Source organism: Mustela nivalis, assembly GCF_964662115.1.
Source record: "Mustela nivalis genome assembly, chromosome: 15".
NCBI lineage: Eukaryota > Metazoa > Chordata > Mammalia > Carnivora > Mustelidae > Mustela > Mustela nivalis.
The window spans coordinates 86,811,077-86,832,318 of record NC_139034.1 but is presented as its reverse complement, the minus strand read 5'-3'; the positions used below and the strand labels follow the sequence as shown (position 1 = coordinate 86,832,318).

General features: G+C 59.5%; 1 protein-coding gene across 1 annotated transcript in view; it reads left to right on the top strand.

Annotated features, from left to right (window-relative positions):
- Positions 1-21,242, top strand: part of COL4A1 (collagen type IV alpha 1 chain) — a 130,728-nt gene that overhangs the window by 89,632 nt on the left and 19,854 nt on the right. Inside the window, exons 19-36 of the mRNA XM_082701007.1 lie at positions 1,040-1,124; positions 1,545-1,580; positions 3,636-3,800; positions 5,259-5,354; positions 6,558-6,641; positions 7,187-7,257; positions 10,784-10,975; positions 11,423-11,591; positions 14,357-14,449; positions 14,538-14,642; positions 16,278-16,375; positions 18,084-18,234; positions 18,676-18,789; positions 19,444-19,611; positions 19,694-19,783; positions 20,581-20,733; positions 20,896-20,994; positions 21,102-21,191. Coding sequence (XP_082557133.1) covers positions 1,040-1,124; positions 1,545-1,580; positions 3,636-3,800; positions 5,259-5,354; positions 6,558-6,641; positions 7,187-7,257; positions 10,784-10,975; positions 11,423-11,591; positions 14,357-14,449; positions 14,538-14,642; positions 16,278-16,375; positions 18,084-18,234; positions 18,676-18,789; positions 19,444-19,611; positions 19,694-19,783; positions 20,581-20,733; positions 20,896-20,994; positions 21,102-21,191 — 2,059 coding nt within the window. The remainder of the gene's footprint in view (positions 1-1,039; positions 1,125-1,544; positions 1,581-3,635; positions 3,801-5,258; positions 5,355-6,557; positions 6,642-7,186; positions 7,258-10,783; positions 10,976-11,422; positions 11,592-14,356; positions 14,450-14,537; positions 14,643-16,277; positions 16,376-18,083; positions 18,235-18,675; positions 18,790-19,443; positions 19,612-19,693; positions 19,784-20,580; positions 20,734-20,895; positions 20,995-21,101; positions 21,192-21,242) is intronic.

The following is a 21,242-nucleotide window of genomic DNA, read 5'->3' as shown; positions in this document are numbered from 1 at the left end:
AAGCTTATATTCTATATTGTGTGGCGTTTGGTACTTACTTTTTATTATATTTTGATAATTTCTGCATTTCCTCGACCACAGACACTGGAAAGATTTGCCCGTGGGTAATGATAAGAGCAAAACTTTTTGAAACTTTTCTTTTTCTGATGGTCCATTAAGGAAAATGCTGAAAGAAACCGACCACCCATCATTTAACTCTCCCTAGTAAAACCGTCTTCACGCCTGCAGATAGCATTTTACTTCTCGCAAAGATGCATGGGCGGCACGTGTCTTCTCGGGGTGCGCTTCCCGGAGCGGGATGGCTGCGGGGAAGCCCGGAACCTCCTCCTGCAGACGCGGGGCCCCTTCCGTACCTGTGACCTGGCAGCCACGGTCGAGTGGTCTGTTCGTGTCGTGGCCGCAGATTGTAATGACGTCTGTGAATTTAATTGCCACAAAGGAACTCTATTTTAAGGGCAATCTGCAGTATTTGGTTTTGTTGTTTCTCTTGGATTCGTCCGATTTAGAGTCGTGCTGACCTAGTTCACTGCTTTGTAGCACGTTCTTGGCCTGTATCCGTCTGTCCTTGAGGAAGTCCCCACTTGGGACCATTTCAAAAAACAAGAACAGAAACCAGCCACCACAACCGAAAACCTCTTGCAGGGCCCCGTTCGCGGGTCCCTGTGGCTTCCCGCCAGGGACACGGCAGGGTGCTGTGAGAGCGCTCTGTCCGTGCTCTGTTCACTTGGCGGCTTGCGTGGACAGTTAGACATTCGAGATAAACCCAGCCCTCAGAATTCGCACTCTTCTGGCTCGGCCGCACGCGGAACGCTGCGGGAAGGCCAGCTGAGACAGGAGGAAGCAGAGCCGCGCAGGGTGCTGGGGGGGGCGGGGTCCCTTTTCTGCTTCCTCACGACTCCCCCATCCCCGCTGTGCCCCAACTGTTGTTTCTTACCGTCCCCTTTCTTGCGATGGTTGCGGATGATTAGTCTCTCTGTGCGCTGCCGTAAGTGCAGCCCAGCCCCTGCCCTGCACTCTGATGGCCTCCTCTGTAATTCAGGCAATCGGCCCAGGACCCTTGGGGGAGAAAGGAGAGCGGGGGTACCCCGGCGCCCCAGGGTTGAGAGGAGAGCCAGGCCCCAAAGGTACATCTGTCCCTCCTTCCCTCCCCTTCTCTCGAGCCCCCCTGCGGTTCTCTCCCCCACTTCCTCCCCCCCCTTCCCCGTCTCGCCCCTCCCCTCCCCCTCTCTTTTCCCGCCCGCCTGCCTCCACCCTTCCTCTTCTTCACCTTTCTTCCATTTCCACCCGTTTGCACCTGTGCTCGCGCTCAGGTTTGCTAACAGCGACAGGCCTTGCAGGCCCGCCTGGCGACGGAGGCCTGTCTCAGACTCAGGTCCGCCTTCCGTCCTGGCACTGGGGCTCCTGCAGCGTCTGCATGCAGCCCTGTAGGGCCCTGTAGGGCCTGGGCGCCGTGTTCCGCCCGTGCCCTTCCCTCACCCTGCTGGCCCAGGGCCCCGGGGCACAGACCCGCAGGCTCCTGTGTCTGACTCTCCTTCTCTTTGAAGGTTTCCCGGGATTGCAAGGCCAGCCAGGCCCTCCAGGTGAGTATCCTTGGCCGACGGTGTGGGAATAGTCGGACGACATCTGTGTGGTTCGTGTCCCGAGTGTGTGTTTCACGTTCGTGGGTGACCTGCGAGAAATGGCTGTCGATTCTGTTGCACGTTTTTCTAGTAATGACGGCAAAGGGTGTTCACAGCTCTGGTTGTTGACTTCGGAAGTCACAGGCGGCCATGGGGTTGTGAGTGTTCCTGGGGGGTTCCCCTGTCTCTCCTCAAGTCCTCTCACCTCTCCCTGGCTCGGACCTGCCCCCCAGTCTCCTTGCCCCCCGCCCAAGGACGCAGGCCCCGCAGGCCCCTCACTGTCAGTGTCCACACTCCCTGTCTCCGGGGAGCCTTCGTTTCTCTCTTGGGAACAGACTCAGCTGAGACCCCCTCACCGATCTACCATCTCTGGTCTAGTTTGTCCGTGGGCATCCCACGTGCCTCGCTGTACTTAGTGTGTGATCCTGCTGTGCCCACTGCTTAGTTCATGGTGGGATTCCTCTGTGTGTGTACGTGTGCACGTCTGTGTGTGTTAGCACGCAGGTGTCTGTGTGCCAGTGCTTATGTGCATGTGTGCAAATGTGTGTGTGCGCACATCTCCCCCAGTCCCTGGAGCAGATCAGACAGGCTGTGAGGAAAACCCACATGTGCACTAGAGTCCACAGCACAACCCAGTGCCCACGGACAGGCTGCGAGGAAAACCCACATGTGCACTGGAGGCCACAGCACAACCCAGTGCCCACAGTCCTTACGTTCTTGGTTTTGTGTGTGTTTTATTTAGTTTTGTGTTTTATACTTTTTCATCATTTCCCTTTCCGACAGCTCGCCCGCTGTAATTTCTCCCAGGGCTCGTTCCTTTTTGCTGGAACATGTAACCCTCCACCCCGTCCGGCACTGAGGACTTGCTCCAGCCCCGGCGCGGGCACCTCGCTGCCTGCCTTCCTGCTAAAGCTGTGGATCTCGCTTTCAGATCACCCTTCTCTGTTTCCATCCACTTTCTTTTCTGTGGTCATGAAAATGCTGGCCTCCAGCCATCCTAGTGCACACGTCGCTCTGTGTCTTCCCTGTTGTTTGCCGGGTTTACTTCTGAAGCTTTTGTATGCCTGTTCGCCTTTTAACTTACAGTATTTTAAACTGCTCTGGCCTTATCTGCTCTCCCCTGGTCAAAGCCTGGCCTCCGGCCCAGCAGCGCTGCACTCCGTGAGCCCTGGGGACCTTTCCTGGGGCCAAGCTGGGTGCTTCCTCCCCTCCCGTCGTGGGGCCTTCAGCCCCAGCCCCCAGGGGCCTCCTTTGGTCCTGCTGGTGCTGATGAGCGCACATGAGGGTAGCATTTCTTCTCCTACGACTGCAGCTCCTGCTCTGGGATCGGTCGTCTTCCTGGGCACTCCCACATCCTCTGCACTCTGCTCTTTAAGGCCACAGACACCGTCCTGCTCCTGGTGGCTGGGGCTGGGAGCAGAGGCCCCAAGGGCGGCCCCGAGCTGGTGCTCCTGCCGGCAGGAGTGGGAGATCGCTGCGCCCACCCGGAACGGTGGCACAGCCTCCCTCTTAACCCCCAACTCCGCTTTCCGTGTTCAGACTAACATCACGCTCCGCCCAGAGCATCGTCTTTGTCCTTAACTTTACTTCTTGGCTCTTCCATTTCCATCGCCAGCACAGTTCCCGTCCCCTGGGTCTTGTGTCCACTTTTCTTTGGTGACGTTTTCATGCCCTGAGCCTCTAAGTGGAAGTGAAATTGACTCTCACTGGCCTTGTCATTCATTTGGTGGAAATACTATTTGCACCATAAAAAAAAAAAAAAAAAAGCACAGATTTTTCCCCATGTCTGGGTCGTGAGGCCCTTTTTCTTAATGGTAAGTTGTAGGAGGTGTTTGACTGCCGACATGTGCAGGGTAAGAAGCCTGACAGTTCAGTTGTTTTACTTCTGCAGAGCAGTTCCCCGTCCAGGGATGGTCAGTACCATTTTCCCTCGAACATAGTTAGGAAAGTCCGTCTGTGCTGTGGGCCTTGATCCCGCACTGCGGCTCCTTCCATGAGATTCTGTTCTGGTTTCAGGCTTTCCGGTACCAGGGCAGATCGGAGCTCCTGGATTCCCAGGGGAGAGAGGCGAGAAAGGTGAACGGGGCTTTCCGGGCACGTCTTTGCCAGGACCAAGCGGACGGGATGGGCTCCCGGGCCCCCCTGGGCCTCCCGGGCCCCCTGGACAGCCGGGCCACACAAGTAAGTGCTCTCGGGGACCATGGCACGTGGTGTCTTGCCTAGGAAGTTGTCAGGACAGAGCTAGCAGGGCGCAGAAGGGTGCTCAGAGTCGGGGTGTCACAGAAGCCCTGGTGTCGGGGGACTGGCGAGCCATTCATGTCCCACGGAGGTCTTTGCCACGTTGGTCAGACTGCGGAAAGAAATAGTAAAAATAAAACAGCGAAGCTGGTTAAAGAACCACGTTAAGCAGGTCTGAGTCTCCCGGCATCACAGTGAAAAAGTGAGTCGTGTGGTGCTTCTGCCCACAGAGCACCTTCTTGTTCATCTGGTTCGTGCTCCGTACGCAGGAAGGGACGGCAGGGGACAGTCTGGGTGGGGGCTGAGCCGACGACTTCACCTGAGGGGACTCAGCGTGCACGGGTCTGGCGCCAGCCTGCCGTCACAGCTGAGCGCGGAGCAGGAACGCTTGACTCAGTTAGGGAGTCCTGCGGTCCTAGAGTGATACCAGCGCAGGATGTAAGACAGTCTCAGACGGGTTCACCCTGCGGGAATGCGTGCAGGTTTTTAAGGCCAGTCCTGCCGTGTCACTCACAGTGTGAGCCCCGCACGTGCCCAAAGCCCTAGTCTTCTGGGGGGCTGACGGATGGGGGTCCGTATGCAGCGTATCCCAGCGGTTTATTTGCTGGAGAGCGGACACCTCGTGAAGAAAGGGCATTCACAGGGCTGCAGGTCTCTGCAGAGGTCGGGCGTGGAACCTGGGGCAGCACGGGATTCCAGGCTGGACGCTTCCCTGCGAAGGGATCAGCATGAATTGTCATTTTTCTTTTTTTAAAATTTTTTATTCATTTGAAAGAGAGAGAGCGCAGGAGTGAGAGCCTGAGCAGGGAGGGGCAGAGGGAGAGGGGGAGGGGCAGAGGGAGAGGGGGAGGGGCAGAGGGAGGGGGGAGGGGCAGAGGGGGAGGGGCAGAGGGAGGGGGGAGGGGCAGAGGGAGAGGGGGGAGGGGCAGAGGGAGGGGGAGAAGCAGACATCCCGCTGAGCGGGGAGCCCCATGTGGGCCTCGACCCCAGGACCCTGGATCATGACCTGAGCAGAAGGCAGACGCCCAACCCACTGAGCCCCCCAGGTGTCCCCCGGCTCAGTTATTTCATGTGTAAAATAAGGATGATGTGTGCACTGGCAAGGTAGGAAGGACGTAAGACACGGGACAGAACAAATGAAGTGAAATGTGCTCTAGGGTCATCAAACAGGTGTTCTGTAAGTCACAGCCCGTGGTGGCGCTTGGCCAGATGGGTGCTGTGCGGGACCTGTTTTCAAGTTAACGTTGTAGGATTATTTTGAAGCCAGGTAAAGCCGGGTGTCTGGCACTTACGAGTAGCCTCAGAGCGGTTCGCTGTTACCGTAGCGGCTGAGGAAGAGAGGTGCAAATCTTGGCTCTGGGTGCTGGGACTAGTCCCGTAACTCACGCCCATCCATTTCAGATGGAATCGTGGAATGCCAGCCTGGGCCGCCAGGGGTCCAGGGCCCCCCCGGAATTCCAGGGCAGCCAGGGCTGACGGGCGAGATTGGAGAAAAAGGTAAGAGGGACATCATTGTAAAGAATGCTGCTGGGAAGGGGCCACAGTTCTCACGAGGGTGGGCGCTGGTGCGTTCTTCCTGTGTTTGGACCTCTCGTCGCAGTCCGTTCCTAGGATGGGGCTCCCTACTGGAGCTCCGCTGGGTGTCCCCTGGGTGGGCCTCCCAGGTGGGGGAGGGGATGGGGAGACAGAGCGTGAGCTGCCCCCTGGAGGCAACGGGGCGCTGTGGCCTGGACACGTTACGCCCCTTACTGTCCGCATGGCCCACCGAGCAAACCCTCCAACCAATACCTTAGTGCGACCTCAGTTCAGGGTTTGGGAGTGCCTTTCTCCAAGAGCAGACGTGTGTTTTTTGAGCCGAGTCACAGTCGTGCACCTGGCCCGCTCACCACCCCTCCAGGCCCTGGTCCCACGATCCGTGTGAGCAGAGGAGCTGCCCTGGGACTGGGCCCCTCCCCCCTTGCTCTCAGGATATCGTTACTGATCGCCATCGTGATCTGTCACCCCAGCCCAGGGCACATGGTCCTGTCTTCACTGTGATGCCCACCGCGGGTTCTCACCGCGTCCGCAGTCCTGTCTGAGCGTGTTGTACCCCTCGGACAGTCCAGTGTCCTTGTGTCTCTTAGCAGCCGGAGAGTAGAGCAGCCAAGGCTGCCCCCAAAACCAAGCCCTCAGGGCACTGTGGCTGGCTTTGGATTGCAAAGGATTCTTCCTCTCCCGAAGTCTGCCACACAAATGCCGCATGGGAACTGTTGCAGCTAACACTTTAGGATTTTACATTTCGGAGGCCCCGTTGGACGTGGTGTTCGAAGTCATCGGGGAGGGTCAGCGAGCAGTCCGTGTCAGTGACTCCCTCTGGTGACCAGCTGAGCCGGTGTCCCCCAGGGTGACACAGGGTCAGGAGCTTCTCCATGTGCAGACCTCCATCCTCCTGCCGTGGCACCGCCAGCCAGCCCAGCCTGTGGTCAGCAGTGCGTTTTCCCACAAGCGAACCCTGTGGGGCCCAGAACTTGGCTGGCCGCTGGCTGACTTGCACGGTCCCCAACCCCATGCTTGGGCCCCTGTTCTGCCTTTGCCGTGCTTCAGGGACACGGACCATCTACGTGGGCCCCGTGTCAGCTCCTGGCCATGGGCTCTGGCGGGGTGCCACGCGCAGGACAGTTCACCTGTGCACTCACACCCCTGTCTGTGTTCCTTCTCTAGGTCAGAAAGGAGACAGCTGCCTCATCTGTGACACAGCAGGACTTCGTGGGCCCCCTGGGCCACAGGGTCCCCCAGGAGAAATAGGTAAGAGCCTCGACGTGACCGGGACTAGCCTGACTTGGCTTCCATGGGCCGGAGCCTTCACAGTGAAACATGTCTTGTGCCATGAAAGACCTCACTTTCGGCATTCAAACCAGAGCCTGATAGTGAGAATATTAGGTCAGACTTCCGGGGTTTTTGAAAACTCACCAAGATGAAAATCATCTTGATGATTGGAAAATCATCATCAAGAGGACCTAAAATTTGGCACAACGAATCCCCAGTCGAAGGTCACAGCGTACGGTTTGCTCAGCAACACAACCTCCGTCCCTCCGCCGAAGCGAAGGGCAGGTTTCTGGCGAAAGCCGCCCCGGGGCGTGGGCGGGGGGCCGTCTGGTCACCAGCTGCTTCTGTGGTGCTTGTCCAAACTCAGGGTCACTGGGAGCATTTCTGTCACTCTGTGAAGGTCCCTCAGACACTGTCCACTTGCGTAGAGATGTCTGTGCTCTTGAATCCTGAGAACGAAAGGTTTGGGGTTTGGGGGATGTGTCTTGTCAGTAATGTGCTGTGTCTCTCTTGGCTTCTGAAAGGTTTCCCGGGACAGCCAGGGGCCAAGGGCGACAGAGGCTTTCCTGGCAGAGATGGTCTGGAAGGATTGCCTGTAAGTAAACCTGCCTGAGTTTGCATACTTTCTAGAAGTTACCTCCAAGCCGACCGACAAAGGTGTATTCGTTTGCGGATAGAGCTTCTGCTGCGTGATTTGGGCACTGGTCAGGCGTGGCTTTGTCGAGCAGTTAGAGTGACTCCCCTGTCGTCACCGAGGGGGCAGGACTGTGGAGTCCGGAATCCCCATCTCGCCTGCCTCTCTCCTCACCTGGTCAGAATTCAGTGGCCACATACCTGTGTCCGGGGGCAGCTGGATGCTGTCACCCTCCCACGGGGTCTTGGGGGCTCTTAATGGTGCCACCGGGAGCCCCTGCCAGCAGCTCCATGGTCCAGTCACCCCCGTCACTTCAAAACAGGGTAGTAAGTTGAGTGCCCGTGTGTCTGTGGAGAGATGCGGCGTCACCGGCCTTTTGCCCTCGAGGAATTCCACATTCCTTTCTTTCTGTCTCACAAAGACGGGTTTTGAAAATTCGTACCCACCAATATCTGTGGTGAAGACGGTTTTCTGCATTTACAAATGAAACAGTCTCAGATTGACATGACACTTTGCAGTGAGATGAAAACCAGCTCCCTGACTCTCCTAGTTTATTTGAAAAGAAGCCATTGACTGGAAGAGAAGCATCGTCATGCCAAGCACCGAGGGTCATTTTCTCTCACGTCACCAGCTCTGTTTCTGAAGCGCATGAACCTTAGGGCCTGGTTCTCGTATTTTCTTTGCTCTTCTAAGCTCTGCGAGCACCAGCTGCTTTCCACACTTTCTTTCATTCCTGGTTTCCCTTTTGCTTTTCTTTTTTCTTCTGTCCCAGAACGAAAGTCAAATCTCTAGCATTTTACTCCTTTTTGATGTAGCTCTTAAACATTTGCGATGTTTAAAAATACTACTGGCAGCTTCTCTAGAAGCGGGTCAGGGCCACAGTGAGTTGAAACAGCCCCGACGCAGCTGGGATCGAGCAGTCGCTTCCTCCTTTGAAGTCGGATCTTGGGATTCTGCTTCCAGAACCTCCCTGGTGCCTGGGGAGCTAAGTCACAAGTCGCAATTGTTTAAAATATTTCTAAATAAATGAGAAGTTCACATAACTGGGAAGCCCTGACTCTGGTGGGGATCAAAGCCAGAAGCCCTTTGAAGCGGCAGCCGAGGACGCGTTTAACCTCTGGACATGGTCTTTATCTGCTTGGCCTTCCTGGAAGCTTCCTGCCTCCTTCTGCCTGCAGCCCCTCCCAGCCCCCAGCCCCCAGCCCCCAGCCCCGCGGCTAATAGAAGTGGGAAGAGGGGAGGAGGGAGGACAGCTGAGGACGAGTCCGGATGAAGAAGAAATAGAGCAAATGCACAACGAGACTCCTAACCCCCGCCTTCCCCCCTGCGCCTTCCTCTCGGCAGCTAGCCGAGTCTGTAAAAAACTGTTTCTGGGTAAATAGTTGGGTTGAGCAGGTAGTAATTTTTCTCCTGTTTGCGGCTGTCCCATAGCTGCACGCTGTGACGGCTCACGGGGAGGCCCTCTCCTTCCGAGGGAGGCCGGGGCTGTGGGGGTGCTGCACCCGGCCGAGCGTCCTGGAACGTAGGCGTCCATGAGAAGAGCGGAGGGGCCCTGCCTTCCTGTTCGATCTGGGGAGCATTTCTGTGACTTGTCCTCCTGAAGGCCGAGGGTTGGGTTTTGGGAGAGAGGGACGGGCACAGGAGGCTGGCTCCACGCGGGGACCTGAGTGGGTTTCGGGGCCTTTGGGACAGTCAGCTGAAAGGAGCTATGACACCCTACGGTGGTGGCGCTTTTTTGAGGCAGACCGTACAGCCGGCGATCTCCTCTGATTTACGGAGCCGAGGCGAGGTGCTCGAGGCAGCGTTTGATTTCTCCTCCTTCCTGTGGGGAGATGTGGATCCAGAGACCTTTGAATTGCTGAAGACTGAGACGTTCTGGGGCAGAGAAGCCCTGGGAGGCATCCTAGGGTCAAGATGTCGCCTTTCAAAAAAAACGATCTCGATTTCTTTGTTGAACGATAGCCGTCAAGGTCACTGTTACCCAGGTGAGAAGTGGTGGACCCCACTGTGTGCTCACAGTCCTGGGAAACTGGGCGTCTAGGCTGCGAATGATCACTGGAAAGTCACACTGGTCCTTCCCGGTTGAGAAAACTATACACCAGTCGTCGTTCCTTACGTTGGGGTTTATTTTCTCGTGGGCGAATAGTGCCAGTTCAGCTTCTACTTCCTGCGGTACCTCCTCGCTGCAGACATTCAGCACGCAAAGTCGGGAAGCCGCGGGCCTTCCCCCAGCACCCCGCAGACCGGTGGACAGGGAGACGGGCAAGGAGAAGGGTCTGTGTAACCAGGACCGTCGCCTTCACCGTGGAGACCCAGGACACGTGTCAGGGAGGGCCTCACGGGGGAGTCGCAGCCGAGCTCGATTTAAGGATCGTGGGAGCTAGTGTTACCTCGGGAGAGAAAGCTACGAGATACCACAACACCTTCGGACTAAGTCACGGCTTTTCCATGCCCCCCCCCCCCCGGCCCACCGAGGTTCTCGGAGTGTCCGCTCCCTCACCTGTTCCGAGTCCGGAGCGGGGCGCCCACAGAGCCGTGGCGCGTGGCGGGCGGGCGGTGAGCGGCGCCCACTCTCGGATCTAAGGATTGCGGCGATTTGGGTCTGCCCCTCGTCTCCCAGCTCCTTCCTCCGTCTCACACGCCCACACAGAAGGGTGTGGGCACGTGTGACTCGCATTCGTCCAAGAGCTGTTTCCGAGGGAGTGTGTGAAGGAATCGGAATGAAAGGATTCGTCCAAGAGTCTGCATCCCGCCAAGTCAGCAGGGAGGCCGAGGGATTTCTTTCTCAGGCCTCAGGGAATGAGTGCTTGAGACAAGTATTTGAAAACCTTGTGAACCCCAATTCTCAGAGAGGCTGGAGGAGAGACCATCTGTGGGTGTGGGCGTTCCTTGAAGATTCAGCTTTCCAGGAACTGGGGAATGTGCTAGCGTGGGTCTCCTGGGAAAGTCCGTTCTCTTTTGCTGACGGCTCAGAACAGCGGCGTTGGCGCTGGCTGGTCTCGGGCGCCGGCTGGTCGCGCCCCCCAGACGCTCCTCTCCCCGTTGCGGCCGTGCTGCCCTCAGACGCTGCACCCGTCTGCACCTGGAAGCCCTTTCTCTAGTTCCTGGCCCCAGAAGTCTCACCCGGCAGCTTCCAGCACGTGCTGGAATGTTCTCATAAATGTCCGCTGCTGTAAGAGACCAGCCAGTTCCCCCGCGCTGTCCAGAAGCTGGGTTCCCAGGGCCCCGCGCTCATCCCCCCACCCCAGCCTGGCCTCTGTCTGCGATCCCGAGGAAAGACTCCTTTGTTCAGTGTTTTTAAGAGATGCAACAAGTGGGGGGTCGGATCGTGGCTTTGTCACGGAGCTAGTGACTTGCTTCTAGAAAACAAATAAGCTCGACCGTACTGCCATTTTTTAAGGAGGTGATTTTTTACTATCGCTGTTGGCTGTGTAACCATCATGCCGGCTCATTTTGGGCACTGATGTCTTCCTTTTTGTGCTTGTAGGGCCCGCAAGGTGCACCAGGGCTGATGGGCCAGCCGGGAGCCAAGGGAGAGCCTGGCGAGATTTACTTCGACGCGCGGCTCAAAGGAGACAAAGGAGACCCCGGCTTTCCAGGACAGCCCGGGATGCCAGGCAGAGCAGGGTCCCCTGGGAGAGACGGCCACCCAGGGCTGCCCGGCCCCAAAGGCTCCCCGGTATGTTTGTCTCCAGACTTGGAATGCCCGCCGTAGAAGCGGACCTGCAGTCGTTTCTGTGCGTTTACACTTGGGGGGTGATTGTCACACGTGGTGTTCAGTGGTCCGTGGGGAGACTTGAGTATGTTGCTGTAGGCGTTTGTCGGATGGGAGGTGAAGTTTAGCGATCGTGCCCTGCACCTTATCCTTAAGAAGACGGTTCCAGATACAAATACTCCCCTCTCTGAGGTGTGTCCTTGTGCGGGGAGGGAGGGCGCCCAGCCAGCTTACCCAGGAATGCTGGTGTCATTTATTAACTGCGAGTTGACCTTTGTGGAGGGCGGGAGGCCGTGGATGGCATCAGCCAGTCAGACTCTGGTGCTTATTGATTGCAGACGGCAGAAGACTGAAGATGGCCGCGTGCGGGTGTGTCTGCTGATAACGTTCCTTTTTCTCTTTGCACATCAGGGGTCGGTAGGATTGAAAGGAGAGCGTGGCCCCCCCGGGGGAGTTGGATTCCCTGGCAGTCGCGGTGACACCGGCCCTCCAGGGCCTCCAGGGTTTGGCCTTCCTGGCCCCGTTGGCGACAAAGGACAAGCGGGTTTTCCAGGGAACCCTGGCTCCCCAGGCCAGCCAGGTGAGGCCTGAGGACCTCGGGTGCTCCGAGCACTGGGCTCCCCGACGTGGGGACGGGAGTCGGGTGTCCGTTCTTCCACAAAGTGGCCTGGCCCGGGCCCTCCGAGGCGATACTGTACCTAGTAGACTTGTGCGTGGGAAGGGCCAGGTGATGTGAAGAATCTGGCGACAAAGCAGCTGAACTGATAGATGATTTTGTTCTAATAAGGAGACAAAGCCTCCCGGGTCAGGTGGGCCTTTACTGTGCGGGGGGTTACCAGTGTGAGCCTGCTTCTTCCCTCTTCACCTATTTCCTGTGTCTCCCTGGTGAGCAGTCTACGTGGGCTTCTGTGTGTCCCAAGCCAGGTGGTCTCACCTGTCCACGGACGGGCCGGGGCCTGTGGGCGGATTCCCGGTGGTCTCCGCCCACCACTGCCGTTTGCTGTGCTGGCTTCAGTCATTCATGCACCGTGTGGCCTGCGGGTCTGTGTGCCAAGGCCCCCCCTACCCGGGCCCCGAGGCTGGTGTGACCCTGCCCTCCTGCTGTGTACCGCCCACCAGGGATTGGCTGGAGGGAGGCCGGGGCCAGGCTTTCCCACGGGCATGCTCACTGCCCCCTCGGCCTGTGTGTTATTGGGGACAGAAGTGGTCGGGGCCCCGACCTGGCCCATGGCAGGCTCCGGGGCACGGGTCATGGAATGAGCTTCAGGCTAGAAACCGAGCACGTCCGTAGTTCCCCAGGACCCCCGGGCGGCGAGAGCAGAGGCCGGGAGTGTGTGGGCGTGGAGGAGGGAAGGAAGAGTGTGGGACTAAGGAATGTCCTGGGAGTCGTGAAAATGAACGAAAGGGCATTGGATGGTCACAGTTGCGGGGCTGGTAAGGCTTGAACGACGTAACTAGCTACGTGACGAAAGCTGCCAACCAGGACTGTGGAAGAAGAATCACATGACAGGTGCCCTCCCGTACTTGGGGGGACATGTCCCAGGACCCCCGTGGAAGCCAGCAGCCAGGACAGTACTGAACCCCACATACATGAGGTTTCTCCCGCACATACAGACCTATGACAACGTGTAAGATGTAAGTTAGGCCCCAGGAGGAGATGACCAAGAAGTTAACGAGGAATGAGCTAGAATGCACATCACACAGTGTCGTGAACATGGCGGATGTGTGTCTGTCAGCGCTCCTTCCCGCCCCGCGTGCACCCCTCCTCCTGTGACGAGGCGCCGGGACCGAAGGCCTCTGAGGTGGCGGTGACACGAGGTGAATGACGCGAGCACGTACGCGGCGTCCGGTTACCGTAGACCTTCTGAGCTGCGCCACGGTTGACCATGGGGAGGCGGAGGCCGTGGAACCGTTGATAATGGGGACGACCACATGGCCTTCGTGCTCACCGATCTGCCGACTCTGTCACAAGCTGTATATCCAGCCCGAGTTTCATCCGTTCCTGTCCCACGGGAACTGTTACTTTCTTGTCACAGCGTACTGTCAGCCTCATAAGCTCTCCAGCGTGGGGCGTGCTAGCGTGTCTTGGCCGCGAGCACGAGCAGAGGGCCCTTGTGTATTTCTTACTGTTGTTCTCGTTGGTTGGCGCCTGGTGGTTACCTAGCGCCCAGTCGTGACTTCCTGGACCCTTGTTCACGGTCTAGAGAGATCCCAGAAACGTTTCTTTTTTGACTCCTTTGGGGGCAGAGAAATCCTAGGTTTGACTAAGGAAGGACCCCCCCCCCCCCCCCCGCAATCTTGGAAAAGGGACTTTTGACCTCTCCCCCCATAGCTCCTGACTCTAAAATCAGCATCTCCGGGGTACTTTGAATCTGAAAACTTGCAGAGGCGCAAAAAAGAATCCGGCACTTCTTGGCCAGGAACACAGTCAGAAAGACCAGCTGGGGAGACAGAGGCCTCCTAGCAGGAAGGGAAGGAAGAAGCTTCTGGAGGCGCTGACAGCGCTGTTGGTCAGCTGTCTGCGTCCTGTAGGCTTGCCTCGCCGTCCAGACCCAGGCAGCTTCTGGATTCAAAGCGCGGGCTTCTTTGATGTGCCAGAGCCACGTTTACTCTGCGGACATTAAAGGCCCGTTCCCAGGTCTGAACTGATAGTAAGTGCGTGCTGGGGCCCGTCGGCTGGCGTTTCTGAGTCTGCAGCGAAAGAATGTGTCGGCTGTGCCTGGGAGGCCCGTATGTCTTATGTCTGAGTAGGGCATGTGAAGAGTCCGTGCACACGGCTTGGAGGCGACGCCTTTGGTCTTTCCTGAGCCGCTGAATCCTGACCCCCCCCCCCCCCCCCCCCCCGTGGATCTCCTGGGCTTGGGCGCCCAGGGCTGGGCTGCACGTCCTGTCCGGGGCTGCTCCAAGGGTGCACAGCCGTCCAGTCCTGCTTACGGATTGTGCTGAATCACTCTCGTAGCACGTCCTCAAGATAACTGACCACCAGACGCACATAACTGAGGTCTGCCTCAAAGCAGCGCGGAGCTGCGATTGTCTGATAGATCCGGGGAGAACACTGAAGCGTTTTGACTTTGCAGGCAGGCGAATCGAGAAATCACTCAGGGTCATCTCATCTCTTGTTACTGTAGGTTTCCTAGATTTTCATGACTCTTATTTTAGATTCTTAGGCAATTCACAGGTCAAACATCTAGGTCCTTTTGGCTGTAAATTTGGCGGAAAAGAGGAAGAGCTCTTGTGAAAGATTCTAGAAAAGGAGAAGCGGGAAGTGGAGGGCTGCCCTGCAGGTACGCAGCGCACTCGGGATGGGACAAGGGCTCTCTCACGGCGTCTTTGCTCTTTGCCTAGGTCCCAAGGGTGAAGCAGGAAAAGTTGTGCCCCTACCGGGTCCCCCTGGAGCACAAGGACTTCCGGGAGCCCCAGGCTTCCCTGGGCCACAAGGTACTCTCCGCGCTCTCGCTTGCCTGGAGGTGCGCTTGGAACAGTGACAGGCTTTTCTCACACGGACTGTTGGTCTTGCTCACAACAGGTGACCGAGGTTTTCCTGGAACCCCAGGAAGGCCGGGCCTCCCGGGAGAGAAGGGCACTGTCGGCCAGCCCGGAATCGGATTTCCAGGGCCCCCTGGCCCCAAAGGTAAACCTGCAGGACCAGCCGGCCCCTAAGTGGGGCCACTGCTCTGCCCACGGCCCACTCGAGCCCCGCTGTCACCTCTGTTGCCTGGCTGGTGGGCACTGAGGCCATGGCCATTCCGTTCATTCTCCTGATTCCAGGGGAGAGGAGGCCATGTGTGCAAACACGCTATTTGAGTTAGTGACTTGCCCTTTGGGGAGCCAGCGGGAGTCTGGGGCCCAGTGGGTGTGGGCACCGAGGAGGTGGGGGACGTGGTGCCCAGCAGGGGGGTTGTGACGTCAGGACCTGGCAGCTGTCCGGGGAGCAGCGGAAGCTGCATTTCTGGGCGTTCTCCTCCTCCGTGCTGGGGGGACGCGGAGCAGCCGGGCCCCGCGCCAGGCTGGGGGTGGGTGAGAGTGAAGGGAGCTGGGGAGCACGTGGAGGGGCTTCGCTCTCGGGGAGAAGGCCCCCAGGCCGCACAGCCTGGACCCATACTGGGCGCTGACACGTGAAACTGAACTTCTCTCTGGAGACTGTGGGGCCGCCGGGGGGACGGTGTGGCGGTTTCTCTTGTTCCCGTGGGTGTGTCATTCCCACTGTGGGGGGCACAGACGTGGATTCGCCATCAGGGACCTCGGTCCGGGACGGAGCAGGCACTGTGTGCCACGAGGGGCCTTTCTTTCCTGCTCGGGCCGGTGTCCTGAGCCCAGTCGTACCGGCCGTGTGTGCAAACCAGTGGGGAGAGCTGTCAGGCTCCCCGCTTCCCCTCCAGAGGCTCAGCCTGTGTCGCCCCTGCCGGCAGAGTGACCGGCCTGCAAGCTCCTTCAGGTGCCGTGTCCCACCCTCGCACGCACGGGGCCTCGTGTGTCTGGCTAAAGGGCAGAAGGTCTCAGCGACCCTTCTGGGTCACGGGGACAGTGCCGAGCCCCACCCTGTGCCCTGTGAGCCAGCCTAAGAGAGTTAGCTGGTCGGGTCTCCTCGTCAGGGGCTCCTGCAAGGTGGCTTGGCCTCCTGGATGCTGGTGGGTGGTCAGGGGCGCTCTCCAACGCGACCCCCGGGACCCCAGCCCCACCACACGTGTGACTGGGCGTGCACCGCCGCACCCTACAGACCCCCGCACGTCGTGGACCTCCGCATCTGACGGGGAGCCGCCACGCACAGCAGAGCCTCGGGGTGGCTGTCCGCTCATCGGGCCCTCTGGGGCTGGCCTAGACCGTCTCTAGATGCCCCACGGGCGCCTGGTGGGGACGGCTCCGCATTTGAGCCGTAGTGGCACTGCCTGCACCAGAGCGTGTCGGCCTCCCAGGCGCCCCATGAAGACGTGGGTCTGCTCTGGGGGAGCCGGGTGGGTTCCTGAACAAGGCTGTGCTCGGGGCGGCAGAGCCGGAGGGCCACCCTGGGCTGCTTGTGCGACGGTGGTCTTTGTTTTGTTTTGGGGGGGACGGGGGAAAGCTGAGCAGAAGGAAGGGAAGAGGGGACAGTGGGAAAGAGGCAGGGAGGCGGCAGGCGTGGCCCACAGTCCCTGGCCACCAGGCTGCCCCAGTAGGTGCCAGTGGCCCCCCCGACCGATGGTGAGGCCTCGCGCTCTTCTTAGAGCCTCCTCGAAAGTCTCCTTGTTGTGGGGACAAGGTGAGTGACTTCTGTGATTCTTCCAAACAGGTGTTGACGGCTTGCCTGGGGACGTGGGGCCTCCTGGCAGTCCAGGCCGCCCGGGGTTCAATGGCTTACCCGGCAATCCGGGGGTGCCCGGCCAAAAGGTGGGTGCTGCGCCTTCCCTGCGTTCCTTGTTACTGATCAGACGCACAGATGCCGCGTTAACGTCGTGGGGTTATGCTGGACCAGCTTGCTTTGCTGGTGAAAGAAATAGCACCGAGTGGAAAGGAAGGTGCATGTGGGACTTGTTTGGGGGAATCGTCCCGGTGGTCTGAGTACGTGCTTGCCCGCGTGTGTCCGCGCCTCGGGCTCCAGGGTGGGTCTCACGCGGAGTGGCAGGAGAGAGCTGTGTGCCAGCCCCCCGGGAGGGTCTAGTTTCGCTGACTTTCTGACCCTGTCGTTCTTCGTGGTGCGGACTGCCTCGGACATGGTGGGGCTCTAGCCGCGCCCTCCGTGGTCTCTACCCACAGGAACCAGAGGAACACCGACACCCGCCTCTGGTCGTAACAACCAGAGCTATCTCTGGACATTCCCAGATGTCCCCTGGGGGAAAAATGGCCCCAGTCAGGGACCCCTGGGCTCATGTGACTTGGGGACTCTCCTTGCCTCAGTCCCCCCCCCCGCCTTTTGTTGACACTTGAAAAGCCGCTCAGCAAGTGTAGGTGACCAAGGGATGGGTCTTCTCCTGTTGCGGCTAGAAGGAAGGGCAGGGAAATTGCTAGAAGACGTGGTGTGGAATGAGAGGAAGGGCCATGGGCAGGAGTTCCACTCGGCCGACAGAAGAGCTCTCCTGCCTGTTCCCTCTCTACTGGGGGGGCAGGTAGAGGCTGTGGGGACCGGACAGGGCACATGGACAGGTAGGGGCTGTGGGGACCAGGTACAGGCACAGAGACAGCATGTCCCACTGACTCCAAGGGAGCATCCTTCTCAAAACACCAGAGTTCATGGTGGCCCTGCTCCCCGTGGCTGAGACGGCTTCCCCTGTAACCGGCGTTGGTTGGAAACGCCAGTCCGCAGGGGTGCCGTGTGCATCACCTTAACACGCGAGACTCGTGCGGATGGACTTGGGATTGGAATCTGGGTATGGTTTAAAGTCTGGTTCCTTTTCTCCAACCTCTTGGCTTCGGTTCCTTCTGTTTGGCGAATTCGCTGCTGGGACACGTAGAGGAGCCCCCGTTACCCCAGGACTGACCCTCATCTGCAGGTGTCCCTCCCCCTGGACAGCAGAGGGTCACCGTGACGCAGCGCACACCTGCTGCCTCGCAGGGCCTGTGTCCCGCACCCTCGGGCCCATGGAGTGCTCTGTGCTCCATCGCCTGCCTTTACCAAAGCCCGCAGATTCAGGACATCATCGTTTTACATGTTGAATTCCATGTGAAAGCCTTGGTTTAAAGGAAAATCTGAGCGGACGATGTGCGGGTCCGGTCCTGGAACCCGCCCCCTGTTCAGAACGTGTCCGCACGCTGGTCACCAATCCCATCTGGCCTTCAGTCTGCCCTTCAGACTTGGCCGCTCAGAGACACAAGGCAGAGCAGAGGGCAGGCCCCGGGCGGGAGCCTTGCCCCTGTGACTTGGACAAGGTATTCAGCTGTGGAGAGCCTTGGTTTTCCTCGTTTGTTAGAATAAAGCTAATAGGAATGAGCCACCTTCGACGTGCTGTGAGACTGGACGGAGCGATCACGTGTGTCAGGGCTTTGCAGGCGAGGGGTTGGTGGACTTGGGTCTTCCTTGGCGTCTGCCCCTGCGCCCGGGCCTGATGAGCTCACGGGCGGTGCGGGTGAGCCGGCTTCTCTCTGCTTCCGGACCTTCCAGGGGGAGCCGGGAGTTGGTCTACCAGGACTGAAAGGCTTGCCAGGCACTCCCGGCATTCCCGGCACACCCGGGGAGAAGGGGAACGTCGGGGGACCCGGCGTCCCGGGAGAGCACGGTGCTGTCGGCCCCCCAGGCCTTCAGGGACTCCGAGGTAACTTTTTGGAAGAGATGTGCATGTATTTATTTAGAGAGAGGGCAGGGGGAGAGCCGAGGGAGAGGGAGAACCCCAAGCGGACTCCTCTCTGTGCGGGGAGCCCTACGTGGGGCTCGATCTCACGACCCTGAGCTCACGACCCGAGCTGAAATCTAGGGTCCGACGCGTACCCAGCTGGGCCGCCCGAGCGCCCTGAGGTGACTCTCACAGACCAGCATAGACGGTGGCCGGGCTGTTGATTCGGCGTCTGCAGAGCCCCCGCCAGGTGCTCTGTAAACGTGTGTTGAGTGAACGGTGGAGGTCGCGGGAGGCTGGAGGTCGCGGGAGGCTGGCGCTCACGGGCTCGTGTCACTGTGGTTTACTGTGCGGGCGGGAAGCGTGTGCTCTGAGACGCGCCGCGGTCCGTGTGCGGTTTACTCACAGTTTCTTCCCGTGCAGGTGACCCAGGGCCGCCTGGATTACAAGGTCCCAGAGGAGCTCCAGGAGCCCCTGGAGTCGGCCCGCCCGGCGCGATGGGACCCCCTGGAGGACAGGGACCACCAGGGTCCTCAGGTGAGGACCTTCTCCCGCCATCACTGCTTCCCCAGAGCACGCTGCCGGAGGGGGGCCCTGGGAGTGCGCCTGGACTGGGATTCGTGCTGCCTCCCGAGTAAGCGGGGACGGGGCCATTCCGCTCCGTGGGAACCGGGCTGACCCCCCCTCCGATGAAGAGTCGTGGGCGTGGCCGTTTTCCGCCCACCGAGCCTGGTCTGCGCGCCAGAGCTGTGCGTCCGGTGATCTTTTCATTTACCGCAGCACGACCGGCGCCTCCATCTCCCGTTCCCGTGGGGGTTCGTGAGTTGTGGGGGCCGTCCTCGAACTGGTCCCCGGCACGGGGCTGCCTTTGCCTCCAGTGGCCCGTCCCGGAACCAAGACAGTGCCCGGGGGCCGCCAGGAACGCGGTGGGCTGCGAACGCTGTGGACAGGCCTGGGGGTGCTGCTGACGGCTGCCTGCTGAGGGCGGAGACGCGCGCTTGGTCTCCGGGCTTGGCCCCCAGGAACGCCCCAAGGCCCCAGCGGCCGCCGCCTGGGATGGTGGGAGCGTCTGGCCCTCCACACGGGCACGGGTGCTCTTGTGCCTCCTGCAGACGCGCCCGCTGCCCCTGGGGGTGCCCCGCGGAGCCCCCTGCAGACCCCAGTCTCCACGCTTGCTCCTTGTCCCCTCAGGCCCTCCCGGAGTGAAAGGAGAGAAGGGCTTCCCCGGATTTCCAGGCCTGGACATGCCAGGCCCCAAAGGAGATAAAGGGTCCCAAGGGCTCCCAGGCCTGACGGGACAGTCGGGGCTCCCTGGCCTCCCCGGACAGCAGGGCACACCTGGCGTTCCTGGGTTTCCAGGTAAACGATCTGCGAACTCCGGCCCCGGTCTTTCGCGACCCCGCTCACCTGCAGCACTCACAGTCTTTCCGTCTGGCCACAGGTCCCAAGGGGGAGATGGGCGTCATGGGGACCCCAGGGCAGCCCGGCTCCCCAGGACCAGCGGGCCTGCCAGGATTACCAGGAGAGAAAGGTAGGGAGCAGGCCGTTCTAGAAGAGCCCATTTTATGTCCATGTCTCTGTGTCTCTTGGAAGCTCTTAAGCGGTTGGGGTCATATTTCCTTGCAAGAAGCAGAGGAAGGAGGTCTAAAAGGTCACGTGAGGGCCGGGAAGACCCGGGAAGACCCCCTGCTCCGGTGGGAACTCCTGCTGTAGGTGCCTGTGGGGACAGGTGCTGTGCTCTGCCTAAAACCAGACGCAAGACGGGCTTCAGCTGTTCCTCGGTGGCATGTTGGAGTTTGTCTCTATGGAACCGAGGGGATCTTCTGTCCTACAAGCTTACAGGAACGGAGTCCTTAGCACCAAACTAGCTAACTGGGCAACTTGACAAGTCTTCATTTTTATTTCTTACCCTATTATTTGAAATTGGTCTAAAATATGTGTGTGTGTTTTTAAACAAGTTGACTTTGTGAGACCTAGAAATGGGCATTTGTTTAGGAGAACAAGAAAATGCGTGCTCTGTTGTTATGCGTGGAATCGAGGGCGCCGCGGACGGACGCGATGAAGGTCCTTAGGGAAGAGGGAAAGTGTATCGCGTTTAAACCGGTGATAGGCAGAGTCACATGTGCAGTAGCGTCATTAGCGAACGCTGAATTTTTAACAAACGGCCGTGCTGCCCATTGGCCGGTGCTGGCTCTCCAGGGCGGCTCAGACCCTCACCCAGTACCGCGACTCGGGCCTCGAGTTCTTCTGCCTCCTTTAGCAGAAGGCGCGCCACACCGCCTCCGAGACCTTGGCCACGTTTCACGGGGGCTTATCTTTCCTCTGCAGGGGACCACGGCTTCCCGGGCTCCTCGGGGCCCCGGGGTGACCCTGGCTTCAAGGGGGACAAAGGAGACGTGGGTCTCCCCGGCAAGCCGGGCTCCATGGATGAGGTGCACATGGGCAGCATGAAGGGCCAGAAGGGAGACCAAGGAGAGAAAGGTGACGCGGAGGGCCCGCTGCGGGGGGCGGAGTGGAGGGCCGGGCCGCGCTCTGACCGGTTCTGTAGCTCTGTGCGGTAACAGCAGCCCGGCCTGCGTTCCGGCGACAGCCTGCCCTTTAAGCAGCCGCGGGTCATCAGCCCTTTTCTTCTGTGACGTGCAGGGCAGACTGGACCAACCGGCGAGAAGGGGTCCCGCGGCGACCCCGGAACCCCAGGAGTGCCTGGAAAGGATGGCCAGGCCGGGCAGCCCGGGCAGCCAGGTACGGAGCTGAGTTCCAGGTCCCCCGCGGCCGGAGCTTGTGGCTGGGAAGTGGCAGCCAGCCCTCCTCTTAGGCCCTAACCTGCGGGTCCTTCTCTGTTATCCTAGGGCCTAAAGGGGACCCAGGCATAGGCGGAACCCCGGGTGCTCCAGGTCTCCCTGGACCCAAAGGATCGGTTGGCGGAATGGGCCTGCCGGGTACGTTGAATCCAAGGGCGGCGTCGGCTTGGGAAGAAAAGAATGGGCCTG